This window comes from Mus musculus, chromosome 6 (assembly GCF_000001635.26).
Source record: "Mus musculus strain C57BL/6J chromosome 6, GRCm38.p6 C57BL/6J".
NCBI lineage: Eukaryota > Metazoa > Chordata > Mammalia > Rodentia > Muridae > Mus > Mus musculus.
In genome coordinates this window covers 119,275,477-119,289,336 of record NC_000072.6, presented here as the reverse complement: position 1 = coordinate 119,289,336, position 13,860 = coordinate 119,275,477, and the positions used below count along the sequence as shown (strand labels likewise).

Here is a 13,860-nt window from a genome sequence, read left to right as displayed (position 1 = left end):
TAAGAAAGCTACCGATTTTTGTATGTTGAATTTGCACCCTGGAACTTTAATGAAAGTGTTTATTAGATCGAGGAATCTTCTGGTGGCATCTATAGTGTCTATTAAGTATGCAATTACGCTGTCTGCATACAGAGATAATTTGAATTCTTTCTTATTTTTATCCCTTTTATCTTTCTCATGTCGTATCGTTCTGAAATGTTGAGGACTGTACTGGATAGGGGCCAGGAGCTTGATAACCTTGTTTCATTTCAGAATTCAGAGGGAAGAACCTCAGCTTCCACCCATTTAGTATACCGTCGGTTAAAGGTTTGTCATATTTGACCTCTATTGTTTGGAAGTACTCCATCTATCCCTGGGTCTTCAGGACTGTCTTACTCACTGTTCTATTGCTGTGAAGAGACACCATGACCAAGGAAACTCATATAAAAGAAAGCACTGGAGGCTTGCTTGCAGCTTCAGAGGGTTGGTCCATTGTCATCACGGGAGTGTGGGAGCACACAGACAGACAGGGATGGTGCTGGAGCAGTAGCTAAGAGCTGCATCTTGACCCACAGGCAGGAGAGAGAGAGAGAGAGAGAGAGAGAGAGAGAGAGAGAGAGAGAGAGAGAGAGAGAGAGACTGGGCTTGGTGTGGGGGTTTGAAACCTCAGAGCCCACTCTGAGAGACATACGTACTCCAACAAGGACACATCTCCCATTCCTTTCCAAACAGTTCCACTAACTGGGGACCAAGAAGAACCCGTGGGGCCATGCTCATTCAAACCATCACAGGCTCCTTTATTATGAAGCTGCATTCCTGCATCCATCTAGGTGGTTATGTAAGTTCTATCCTTAAGCTCATTTGTATGGTGCTGTTGGCACATATTGCTGATCATTACCACATTTATTGATTTATGTATGTTGAACCAGCTTTGCATTCCTAGGATGAAAGCAACTTTGATGCAGTCTGTGACCTTAATGTGTTCCTGAATTTGGTTTGTTGGCATTTTGTTGAGAATTTTTGCATATGTGTTGCTCTGTGGTTTAATTTCATTTTTGGTATCTGATTTCATGGGATGTGTTTAGTAGTGTTCCTTCCATTTCAATGTTGTAGAACAGTTTAAGGAGTATCTGTGTGAGAGCTTCCTTAAAAGTTCTATGAATTCAGCAACACATGTGCAAAAAGCGTGGTCTTCCTCCTCCAGCTCCTATGCCCTTAACTCCTTGGTGAGAGGTAGACCTCATAAGCCCCTCCTGTATTTCTGATGTAATGTTGACTGTAATGTTTGGAGCTGTTAGGGATTCCTGGTAGAGCAGTTGTGTCATGTCTGGGAGACAGCATTTCACAACATGACTCCCCTCCTTTCCTCTGGTGCCTGCATCCTTCCACCCCCTTTTCTAGGATATTTTTTGAAGCTTGAAGGTAGTTATATCGATGTCCCATTTAGGGCCACTCAACAGCCACTCATTCTCAGCACTTGGGTTAGTTATGAGTCTCTGCTATAATTGTTGCCCATTGCAAAAATGGGTTTTGCTTACCAAAAAGGAGAGAGCACCACTAATCTATGGGTAGAATCATAAATATTTAAAGGACAGTTCAACAGCCATACCATGTCCACTTAGCCAAATGTTTGGGGAGACTTTTCATTACCACTTTAAACTCCTTGCTTGTTATGGATTGAATTGTTTATAATCTCTGAATTTACTTTAAGTAGGTCAGCTGTAATTTAGTAGAAATTCATCTATTTCTTTTCCAGCTTTTTGTAATGCAAGTTTGCTAAGTATACCCTAACGATCGTCTAGATTTCAGTGGACTCCACAGTGACATGTCTACTTTTATTCATTTCTCTCTCCCTGCTCTCTCTGTCACTCTGCCTGTCTGTTTCCTTTTTTTTTTAAAGCTTGGCTAGGGGTTTTGTCAACTTTCTCAAGGAAACAACTCTTCATTTTACAGATTCAAAGTGTTGTTCTTACTGTCTTTATTTTACTCATTTCTGTCACAATCTTTATTGTTTCTTGCCCTCAACTGGGTTTGGCTAGACTTGTCTGATGTTTTTGTAGCCATAAGATGCATCTTTAGTCAATCTACTTGCTATCTTTCTGATTTTTCAATGAGAGCACTTGGTGCTATAACCTTTCTTTTCAGGGCTACTCTGGCTTCATCCTGGGGATTCCAGTAGATTGTGCTATTGCTTGAGTTTAGGACTTTTGAAGTTGACTACCTGATTTTTTTTCCCCAAGTACCACTGCTCTTTCATAAACCACATTGTTCAGGGCTAGTGAGATGGCTCAGGGAGAAAGGGAGCTTGTCACTGAGACAGACGGCCTGACTTCAGTCTCCAAAAGCCACATGATAGGAAGAGAATGAACCCCTGCAAGCTGTTCTCTGACTTCTGTGCACATGTCATGGCATGTGTGCACCCATAGGAAAACATACTCAATCAATCAACCAATGCCCAAGTCTTGGACAACATATTCTTGTATGAATACAGAGTCATTAAAGAAAGCAAGGAGGAAATAAAAAAAATTTCTAGAATCAAATGAATACAAGCATATCTTACCAGAACTTCTGGGATACAGATAAAGCAGTTGTAAGTGGAAAGTTTACAGCTATGTGTTCTTACACTAAAAAATAAGGAAAGTGCTACTGAGATCACTCAAGGGGTAGAGCTGTTCGCTGCTAAGGCTGATGACCTGAGTTTCATTCCTTGAATCACATGGTGAAAGGCGAGAACTCCAACACCACAAGCTGTCTCTGATCCCTACAGGCAAACCATGGGTATGTGTGTGTGTGTGCACGTACCACACACATGCACATACTAAATAAACAAATATACACATAATAAATAAATAAATGTATTTTAAAAGCCAGAAAGATTAAAAATAAATAACCTAATGATGTACCTCAAGTCTTAGAACAACAAAATGAATCTAGACCAAACGCAGTAGATGGCAAGACATAATAAAGACAAGGACAAAAATAAATGAAATTAAAAAATAATGTATAGACTTAATAAACTTGGTATTTTGAAAAAAATAAATAAGATAAGCCTTTAGCCAAAACAAGTAAAAGAAAGACCCAGATTAATAAAATTAGATAAAAAGCAGAAGTTACTACAGAGTTCAAGGAAATCCAGAGGACCATTAAGGAATATTTTGAAAATTCATATTCTAAAAAAAGAAAATGTAAACTAGAAAATTTAGTGGAAAGGGATACATTTTGTACACGCATGATCAATCAAATTTAAGTCCGCAGGATAGAAACAACTTAAATATATTTGCAGTTATCAGTGAGAGTGAAGTTGTACAGAAAGTCTCCCCACAAAGAAAAGCCCAAGACAGATGGATTCACCACCCAAGACTTACCTAACCCTCAAAGAAGAGCCAAGACCAAAGCTGCTCAGAAACGGAGGGAACTTCTGACATGTCAGTGGAACAGTATAGAGAATCTAAAGACCAATCCATACAGCCACCTAATGTCTGACAAAGGCATAAAACTATACATTGGGGAGAAGGAAGACTTCAACACAGCTGCCAGGGAAAACTGGGTTTCTATATGTAAGTTAATAGAATCAGGTTCATGTAGCTGACCTGGCTCAATAGTCAATTAAAAACAAATCAAGGCCTTTTATATAGCATCTAAAACTTAGAAGCTGCTGGAAGAAACAGGGGAAAACATCAGGATACAGACATAGGAAGGACTTTCTGAAAAGGACCCCAGTGGCACAGCATCCTAAGAAGTGACAAACGGGGTCACATGGGTAAAAAGCCTTGTGAAAGCAAAGGAAGCTGTCTCTAGCAGGAAGAGACAGCCTACAGAGTGGAAACAAGTTAATTTCTTGACCACGTAAAGAACCACAGAACCAAACACTGAACCGTTATACAGTGCCGGTGGAGATGTAGACTTGTCTAGTCACTATGGAGATCAGTATGGCAGTTTCTCAAAGCACAGACTGCTATGTGACCCAGTCATATCACCCTTGGGTGTGTGCCTGAAGGAATCTAAGTCAACATACCACATGGGCCTCGTCCTTCCTTGTTTATCACTGTTCTGTTCACATAGCTAAGAAATGAACAGCCTAGATGTCTGCCGCTGGTCTTTGCTACTTTGTGGGTTCTTTTCCCCACCCTTTATCCCCCCATTCCACCCCCTAACACTAGATAGGAGAGAAACAGGATAGAGGGAGAGATAGAGACATAGTTCTTCTTTGAGCACAACTAACAAACCACAACCAACACTCCTGAACGAACATCAACCACTAACCCCACCTATTGGGGCTCTAGCATTTATATACCCTCTGAAAGATTCTCAGAATTCCAAACAGAAACTCTCTGCAGCTGGCAAAACCACACCTCTGTTACAGCACGAGGCAAATCACAATCAGCTGCTACAAAGCAGCTCCATATCCCACACCGGGATTAAAACGAAAACATATTCTTATAATCTTTTTAAAGAAACCCAAATCCCAGACCAGAATTCTCAAAACTTGTCACTACAGATGCCCATCAACAGATTTCAAAACAGAAGCCACAAAGTCACACACACACACACACACACACACACACACACACACACACACACACACACAGGAGTTTTAGAATTCCCTAAAGAAAAGTGAAATCAGAACTTTTGCAGGAGAATGGATGGAAGTGGAGATCACTGTGTTAAGTGAAATAAGCCAGACTAACACTCCATGTGTTCACCCGTATGTGAGATCTAGATTTAAAATGACATATGGGTGGGCGTCCGTATAAACGTGAGTATTTAGGTATCCATGTGCAAAGGTCATGAAACTTTAAAGGGAATCCTGAAGGGCCGGGTAACATGGTAGAGGAGGGGAGAAAAGAAGGTCAGGGAATACATGTGACAGGAAGCAGATGGGGGCAATGTCTCGGGGGTGGAAGGGAACTAGCCAAAAAGGAGCAGGGTGGAACTGGAAAGTGCACTGAGTGTGATAGACAGGCCCAGAAAGAAAAACGCTGTGTGTTTTCTATCACATGTGAGTCCTAGCTTCTAATTATAAATAAGTATATATATATGTATATATTATATAATACACATAACTATATATTATATAAAACATATAATTATATATAATAACACATACATGCACAAATATGTGTGTATATATATGTATATATATGTATATATATATATATATATATATATATATATATATATATATTTCCAAGTGTGTGTAGAGGCTAGGAAACCAGAAAGGAGCACATGAAAGGGAAAAGGAGACCTTAAAGGAGAGAGGTAGGGAGGGTAATAGAACAAATGTAATGCAAATGTGGAAGAGAACCAAGGACCGGGCATGAGAAGATTGGGGAGGGTGACTGGGGAGAGCTAATTAAAAGTAAGTATGTAAGAAACTGCCATAAGGAAACCTGCTACTTCATAATTTAATCTAATAAAGAAAAGAAATATTTTTCCAGACAATTTGGAGTCTTTAAGAATGGCACTGTGAAGCCGGGTGTGGTGGCACATGCCTTTAATTCCAGCACTCGGGAGGCAGAGGCAGGCGAATTTCTGAGTTCGAGGTCAGCCTGCTCTACAAAGTGAGTTCCAGGTCAGCCAGGGCTACATAGAGAAACCCTGTCTCGAAACAAAAACAAAAACAAACAAACACACACACACACACAAAACAAACAACAACAACAACAACAAAAAGAATAGAAAAAGAAAAAAAAAACAATGACACTGTGAGTATACAGGTCTCAAAGTTTAGAATTTGTGATTTGCTGTGATCCTAGACTCATTTCTGACTTCTCTGAATGTCTCCATATGTAAGATGGGGACAGTCAGGAACTTGTCTTGTAGGTCGGTTGAATAAATGGGCATGTGTACAGTCCCACCTCTGAGACTGTCATTATCAGTGCTATTAGCAGAAGGAAGATGAAGCAACTGTGTGCTGTGAAGCCAGCATTGAAGCTACCATTGCCACCAGCATCCTGCTTCTTTGATGCACTCATGATTAAGGAAGTCCTGACACACCGCAATGGCTTATTAGCAGCAATGAGCAAATATCCCAGGCAGGAAGAAGTTCCTGTACAAGTTGAGACTCCTGTTCTGGTTAGGACTCTGCCTGGTGACTTTGAGGAGCATTGGAGATGCCTTGAGAGGACCCTGGTCCTGGGAGACAAGGGTGAGAGCAAACTCCGCCCACTGTGTGTGCCAGTGTGATGGCCATAGCACAGCTGTTCTGGTTGCTAAGTGGCCATGTGCACATGAGGTTTCTCATGCTAGGTTCTATATCCTGGCAGCTGGGACTCGGCAGGAGTCTTAGGACATGTTGAAGACACAGAGAAGGGACCAAGACTCTTGATAACAGTTATCTCTGTTGATCTGGCATTACTGATATTCCCATTGTGCCTGATGGGGCAGAAAGACCCACTGCAGTCCTGGTGGAGATCAAATACCCTATGTAGAAGGGACACTGGCCAGCGCCTCTCAGTTTGTCCTCTGCAGAGATCTGTGTACAAGGCAAGAACTCAGGTCTAATTGCTGCAGACAGATGCTGTGTTCTTTGAGCGGAGGCAGGTGGGTAAGGAAGGAGGCGGTGGGGGTGGCTGTACAGGAGGAGGTGACATTTGTTAATATGTCAGGGGGCCGTGTGAATTCAGAGGATGCGTCAGAATCATTCGAGGGAGAAGATGAAACGGTCTTTTCTAATGACACACAGGTCTGTAGAGGCAGCAGGGGGTTTCCGGTTTTGCTTCTCTGTAGTAAGGGAATTTGTTTCTGTCCTCAGTGTTTGGATGGAAATCAGCTTAAGGGAGGAGTGAACATTCCCAACTTTTCCCCATGCGACACATTTTAGCAGAGCTTCTGGCAGTTTGCAAAATTAACTGTCACTTTCTCCCTTCCTGTCATAAACAACCAAAGGGCCAAATAGCAGGCAGCAGAGGGAAGAAGAGCTGCCAATGATCTGGGCAACCTCCACACCCAGCGGCCTCCAAAGACGAGCATCCGTGAGATCAACAGAGCCCTTCCTACCCCACGGCTTTCCCTTTCTCTTCACACCCCCCCCAGCCACAATGAAGTCCAGGTCCAGGTTCAGTGCTGCCCGATTGAACCTCACAGGCACTGTCACTAGCTCCTTACCCCTTTGTCCAGTGGCACCTTCACGTCCATGGAGTGAGACCCGGTTTCCCCATTGATCATGGCGGTCCTCAGCTTTAAGAGGAAAGAAAAGGGGATTGGTGCCTATTCACCTGGATTTGGGCTCTGACCATGTCCTAGGATCCCTGGGACACTGGGTCTTCCCTTTGCCTCTGAGCAGACTTCTAGGAGGGAAGATGGACCTGAGTCCAGGTGCCACTGCCTCACAGTTGTGGGCTCTCACTGAGGCGGGGCTTTGAGGAATGGATGCTCTGGAACATAGGGTTGTGTTGCTGAGACATAATCTCCTCTAGCATGCGCTATGGAGACTTAGACGTTAAACTTGACAACCCTGAAACCATGCTGGGCTTATAGGCCAGCCTGTCTCAGTAACCTGTGACACCAGGGTCATGGCTCAATATCCACAGTTGCTGAAAGGATCATAGGCACAGAACCCAGCTGCTCGCCCAGAGGCCTTGGCATTCCCAGGACACCCAGTGCTCGTCTACCTGTGACAGGGCTAAATGAGGGAAAGCTTCTTACTCACAATTTCAGCTTGGTCCTCCCACTCCACTTCTGAGAGGTCCACACTGTTGTAGTTGGGTTTGGGTCTCAGCTTCTTGCCTTCTCTGTACTGGAGTGGGCCAGACAGGATGGAAAAGGTGGGGTCAGCATGCACCCTGTTCCCCTTCCCTCTTCTTTAAAATCTTTCAAGTACCCTCATAAAATCAAAGCATCCCATAATCACAATGAGCCAGACCAAACTTACACTCAGTGCAAAGCTTGACCAATGTGTGCCACAGATGGCCTCTGAGCCTCCTGGGGTGTGTGTGTGTGTGTGTGTGTGTGTGTGTTTATGTGTACACATTTCTCATGTCAGGCATCTCCCTCCCTATTTTGAGAGACAACTTGTCATAGTTTGGACAGGTCTTATTACTAGAAAGTTCTCTCTCCTGTGGAGTTCAAATCTGTCTCCTAACTTACTTCTTGTTGTCAGCTTTCATCTGGAGCCACCTAGAACGTGTTCCTCCTGACAGGGCTTGAGATGCTCAATCTTGTCACTTCTAAGACTTGACTGTCTCCAGCTAAACATTTCCAGTCTGAAGATACCTCAGCTCTCTCTCTGAAGATGGCTCAGCTCTGTCAATGTCACCCTGAAAATGGAGCTGTCTGGGAAGAAATCAATATTGCTCATGGAGTCCGGCCAGGAGAAGAGAGAGGTGTGGTTTGAACTGAAGCACTGTGGCCTCTGCCTGGGCTTCTGCCGGCTGCTCGGACAGCCAGGCCAGCTTGGATGCCCAGATGGCGCCATAAGCCAGGCAAATCCCTTCGGTGTTCTCACGTGGTGCTCTCCCACGCGTGGGTGTTCAGTTTGCAGAGCGCCCACCTATTTCTCATGTATTTCATCTTGTTAATCTCAGATGATCATTTTAGAATGCTTCATGAGCAATCAGTTTCTCCTCCAGATTTCAAGGCATCTGCAGAAGCAGCTCATCTTGATAGTGTTTTCTTTTTTAATTTAAATTGGTCAGATTCAAGCGCAGATCTGCAGTGCTTAATAACCACCTGTCTCCAAAATTTGACACAGATCCCTGAACCAATTCTCCGAGCAGAATCATTCTCTTGTTCTTCCTCCCTCTCTCCCTCTCTCCCTCTTTTGCTCTTTCTCACTCTCTCTCCCTGACAGATATCATCATGTTATCTGTAATTACGCCCATGGTACTTCCCTGGTTGAGTTTAGTAGTGCCATCAATAAAAGAGGAGAGTTTATCACCAGAGCATCTTAAAAATAGCACCATCTACTTCTGTAAATGGGTCTCCGGTAGATGTTTGGGAGTTGAAGTCACCATCATTATGTATCTTATTTCTGCTGGTTATTTCATTTACTTGGGTTTTGTTTTCTTCTCTCCTGATTGTAGTATTGATGTCACTCCACTGTCCCTGCTCTGAGCACCTCCTTACTCCTGGCCCACACAATGTTCTATTCTCAGCCTTCCAGAGGTCCAGAGTCCTTAGTGCTGCCCTGTCTTCTACCTGAGCTGTCTCTCTGGCAACAGCCCAGTGCCATTGTCTCAGCTACACCTAACAGATTATAGCCCATCCTAAGCCTCTCAGAATAAGCATATGACTTCATTTGGTTGGGGACACTGACATAGAAAGGTTTTTAGGCCCCCAGCATGTCTCTTGACCTTTCTTATTCTACTGTTAGGAATATTCTTTATTATTTTGCTTTCTGTAACTTCACCATTTGCTTTCCTGATAATACTTTCCTTAAGCAGTACCGAGTGTAAGCCCCACTGTGTCCTTTGGTAAGCAGTTCATTTTGTTTACATGTCTTCACACATTAGATTTTGATTAGATATGTTCTTCTGATTACAGCACTCTTACTAGCACGATAATGTCAGGCACACAGTAGGTCCCCAATATGAACTGGCCAGTGAAAGCATTATTCATGTAAGTTACCGAGATGGATGCATGCACATGGGTTTCTGATTCATGTCCCTTAATTCTGTATGTCCCTTAATGCTGTATGTCCCCTAATTCTAAATGTCAACTCTAGGATCAACCTACATGTTCTCTCTCTGTGAGTCACTTGATAGCACTGGTCCAAGAACCTGTTAGTATAAGGCTGTCCATTATGGGTTTAGATAAATGCCCTGTTGAGTCTGAATTGGGAAGAGAGTGGGGATGGACCAATGTGTCTCCCATCTGAGCCCTACCACTTGCCTTGAGTGGTTCAGTCAGATGTCTTAGGAGATTCTGTATCCACTTGAGCTAACTGCCATGAGACTTAGTTCAGCTGGTCTCCCCAAATGACTCCCGAGGCAGAGAAGCCCCTTTGTCAATTCTGCTATCCAAGCCTCTTGGGGTTCCTCAGAAGTCAGAAGACAGTAGGTTTAAGATGCCTCCAGGCCATCTGATACACTCCCCCCTTATCCCTTCAGCCTCACACCAGCAATGTGGCTATTGCCCCTGTGGACAGGGCCAATCCCTGGATGTAGAGTATTCAGACACCAGGTGCTTGGGAGAACTCATGTGAAAATACCCACAGCTCCTGGACAGAGTCAGAAGGGGACAGGGGTCCTAGGCGACATCGAAGGCACACCCAGGGAGCCTTCACTGCCCTTGTGAGAGGGCCTTGCTATTTTTGTTGTGAACTCAATGTTCACATTCCCTTCTTGGGCCTCTGGGGCTCTGCTGCTCCATCTGTCAGATGGTAGGAGGGATGGAGTCACCGAGGCAGTGAGGGTTTGTGATAAATGTCTGCAGTGATCAAGCTTAAAGGATTTATTTGATTTCGAATTAAGTGTATGTGTGTATCTGCGGGTGTGTACATGTGGACGCAGGTGCCCGTGGAGACCAGAGGCATCCCATTCCCTGGGACTGGAGTTAAAGAGAGCTATGAGCTGGCTGAAGAGGGTTCTGGGGACTAAACTCAGGTGCTCTTAGCTGCTGAGCCATCTCTCCCTCATGGTTTGCCTCTTACACAACTCTCGGAGGCCTCTTTATGGACGGCTGGGCTCCAGCGTGACACTGCTGGAAAATGCTGGAATGTTTGGAGATAAAAAGCCCAGTGAGAGGGTTACAGAACTGGAGTCTCTTTCTCACTGTATTCCAGGGGTCAACAGGTTCATTCTGTCCCATGCTGTGCTGTATGCACCCCACCAGAGCATAAAGCACTAGGCTTAACCAGCTATGGACTGAAATAGTTCTTTCTTTATAAGCTTGCGGTTACAGATGTTTTATTACAGTAATGGAAACTGGGCTGTTCTGCAGGACACCATTCTCACAAGCCCAGCCTGTATCACCTGCTCTCTGGTCTGTTCACCAATCAATCATTCCTTGTGCTTTTTGCCTTAGGCATCCTCCTAGATAATCATTTGGAAACAGGAATGACCGTCGAGTTTCCTCTTGTATGATCTGAGGAATTTTAGCCTTTATTTATTTATTTTTTGTGAACTGTCCCCAATTCTCATAGGCTGTACTTACCAAAGGTCGGAGGTCAGGATGAGAGAGGATGTAGCCATTGTTAGTGTTCAAGAAGGCATAGCCATGCACCCCAAGCTGCCAAGGTCAAGGTTGGAGGGCATTAGACGTGTTAGATGGCTAGGCAGGGGAGGAGGGGAAGGGATCGTTGAAAACAGCAGCAAGTGTTAAATAGGGATAATGGTAAGCCAGGGAGGGTCATGCTTCCACCTACCGTTCTCTGGTCAAGCAACCATGGACAGAAGCCAAGAAACTGAAACTGTGAGCCCAAAGAAATCTCTCCTCTCTTTGAGCTGATTTTTTTTTGTCACAGCAATGGAGAGCTGTGGCTTAGGTACCATCCCCCTGGGGTCCCCTCAGGCTCACCTTATATCGGGGTGCCAGCTTCATGAGCTCTCTTAGGGTCACGTCAGAGCCCACTACACCCAGGAGAATGCCATGGGATCTCTAGAAGGGACAGTGCAAGGTCAGGGAAACTGGGATGGCCAGACTAGACTCTAGGCCTCCCTGGAGCCCGGAAAGGGGAGCGTTTACTGATCTTCCTTTGCAGTTAGACTGTAGGCTGAGCTCCTCCAAATAACAATGTAGACTGTCAGATGGGGCCCCAGGGGCAAGCTCAGCTGTTAGGAAGATTAATGCCCTGTATTAATATTTAAGTAGTAACATTTAAATGAAACACAAAGCTAAGTGAAATATTAATATTCATGCCAGAGGATGAAATAAAAGGACCATAACTTATGTGGACTCTATAGCACAAGGGACCCATTGGGAAGTGTTTTCTCACCAGATAGACTATGAAAAGCTCTAGAAATCCTCTCACTAGAGGCCTTCACCTACAAGCAAGAGTCTATCCACTTGGGCTAGTTAAGTGTGATTAACTTGGAAGGCTAGCAGAAGACCCCATAGCTTTCTATCCCAAGAATAAAGCAGGGGCTGCCCCACCCCCAACAGGCCTGTAGGAGCTTGGGGGACAGAAGGGACATCAGCCCCATAGTTGGCCAGGAGGTTCTTCTGTAGCTGGCCCAGGATTGGGCTTGGGAAACTGCATCCAACTCTTGCAGTTGGCTGTGAAGCTCAGTGGGCGGGACTCTACCCTCCACGCCACGGCCCAGGGAAGGGCCACTTACTGTTTCATTCTTTTTGCTGAAGACAGGCATGGCCACTGTGGTGAGGAGCATCAGGCTCTGTGCCTCTGATGTGAAGAGCTGCCAGGGAGGAGAGGGCAGAGATCAGAGGAGGAGCGGGCTCAGGCATCTGCTGGTTTGTTACTCAGAGCAGTGTGGGAACCCAGACTTAGCACTCCCTTCACCAGCAGGAGAGGCAGGGATGCTAAGGGGAGCTAGTGAGAGTGCCAGGGGAAGGCTGGGAGAGATGGGAGGAAAGGCGTTTAGTGAGGCTCATGTCACCCAGCAAAAGCAGTGTGTGAGCCAAGTGTGTGTCTCATCTGGGCAGACCAAGGATGAGCCCAAACCCAGCAAACAGAGTACAGCATAGCACAGCTTTTTCAGAAGCCTCTGATGTGGACCTGAGGGTGTTGCACTGCATGGCCCAGGCCAGGGAACAGAAAGGAAGACATTTCAGCCACTCAGACATACAGACGTGGTTTAGGAGCAACGGCCTGAAGGCAGGGTGTCTGAGCATCGGCTGCCTCAGGTCACCCTAACACACGTGGGGCAGACCCCGAGCTCTGTCCACTCAGGATCAGGAAGGGACTCCCCTGCTGCCTCGGAAGGGTCCTACAGGTGTTCCTCTATTAGAAGGAAGATGACAATGATGCCAAGCAGAAACAACCTCTCTATGCAAGATGCCTGTTGCTCAGGTCGCCTGGAGGTCATTGTGTGTACACTAGACCTCCCTGGATCAGTGGCAGCTTTGACTGTTCTCTTCCCCTTCCTCCAATGTTTCAGCATGGAGCTGGGAAGCAAGGTGCTCCCTGCATGGACTGCACTGGCATCTCCTTTATTCTAGGTTCAATCTTCCCAGCTACACAAGACTCGTAGGACCCCGAGGAGCTGTGGCTCTCCAAGCTTGAGGAGCATCTTCAGGGGAGCTGCAGCCAAGCCTTGGCTGGGCCTCCTTTTCTACCTCCTGTAGGCCTCGCCCCATGCTTGGGCAGCGTGTGCTATCCCCGTGCCCTTGGCTCTGGATCATGGTACAGGTTACCTGTCCTCTCAGTGAACTACTGTCTTAACCCGAAGGCTCCAGGCATCTGCACATGGGCCTGGTTTTCAGGGATGTCCACAATGCAGAGGATAAGTAAGGGGAGGCTTGGAGAGATGTGATAGCAGGGGCTTTAACTGAGGGGACAGAGGGCTTTTTTTCTTAAGTGAAGATAAAACTGTGCCTTCATCTCCAGGCAGAGACAAACACTGATCCTGGGAGGCCATGCTGAGTGTGGAGTAACTCAGTTCCTGTCAGCTCAGTAGGGCTGACAGGAACTGCCTGAAATCATTTGCACAGTAGCTTAGTGAAGCAAGGCTTTATTTATCTCTGCCACTGTCCCCTCCTTCCTAATTCCTCTGCGAGGCTCACACTTGCCTGCTACCTAAGTGTGACTACTACCTAGGTGTGGCCACCACTGTCCACAGCCCAGTTTCCTCTCGAATTGCAAGTTCTCAGACTTCCTTCTACCAGGTCCCCAGCATGCCCATAATATACACACGGGAGAGAGGCCCAGGGAGCACACGCTGGGCTGGGGGCGGGAGGCAGGGATGGATGGAGGAGGGACAAGCAAGAAGGGATGAGTGTACACATGCAATGTAGGGATGTCAAGACAGTACCAAAGCAGGC

General features: G+C 45.6%; 1 protein-coding gene across 2 annotated transcripts in view; it reads right to left on the bottom strand.

The window, feature by feature from the left end:
* The window catches only part of Cacna2d4 (calcium channel, voltage-dependent, alpha 2/delta subunit 4), a 115,884-nt gene that overhangs the window by 63,071 nt on the left and 38,953 nt on the right, over positions 1-13,860 (bottom strand). The window contains exons 14-18 of one of the 2 annotated variants that reach the window (NM_001033382.3): positions 12,198-12,275; positions 11,437-11,517; positions 11,074-11,148; positions 7,631-7,717; positions 7,087-7,158 (exon numbers count right to left, since the gene is read on the bottom strand). In NM_001033382.3, the coding sequence (NP_001028554.3) occupies positions 7,087-7,158; positions 7,631-7,717; positions 11,074-11,148; positions 11,437-11,517; positions 12,198-12,275 (393 nt within the window). The remainder of the gene's footprint in view (positions 1-7,086; positions 7,159-7,630; positions 7,718-11,073; positions 11,149-11,436; positions 11,518-12,197; positions 12,276-13,860) is intronic. The other variant, NM_001347427.2, reaches the window with a different exon arrangement.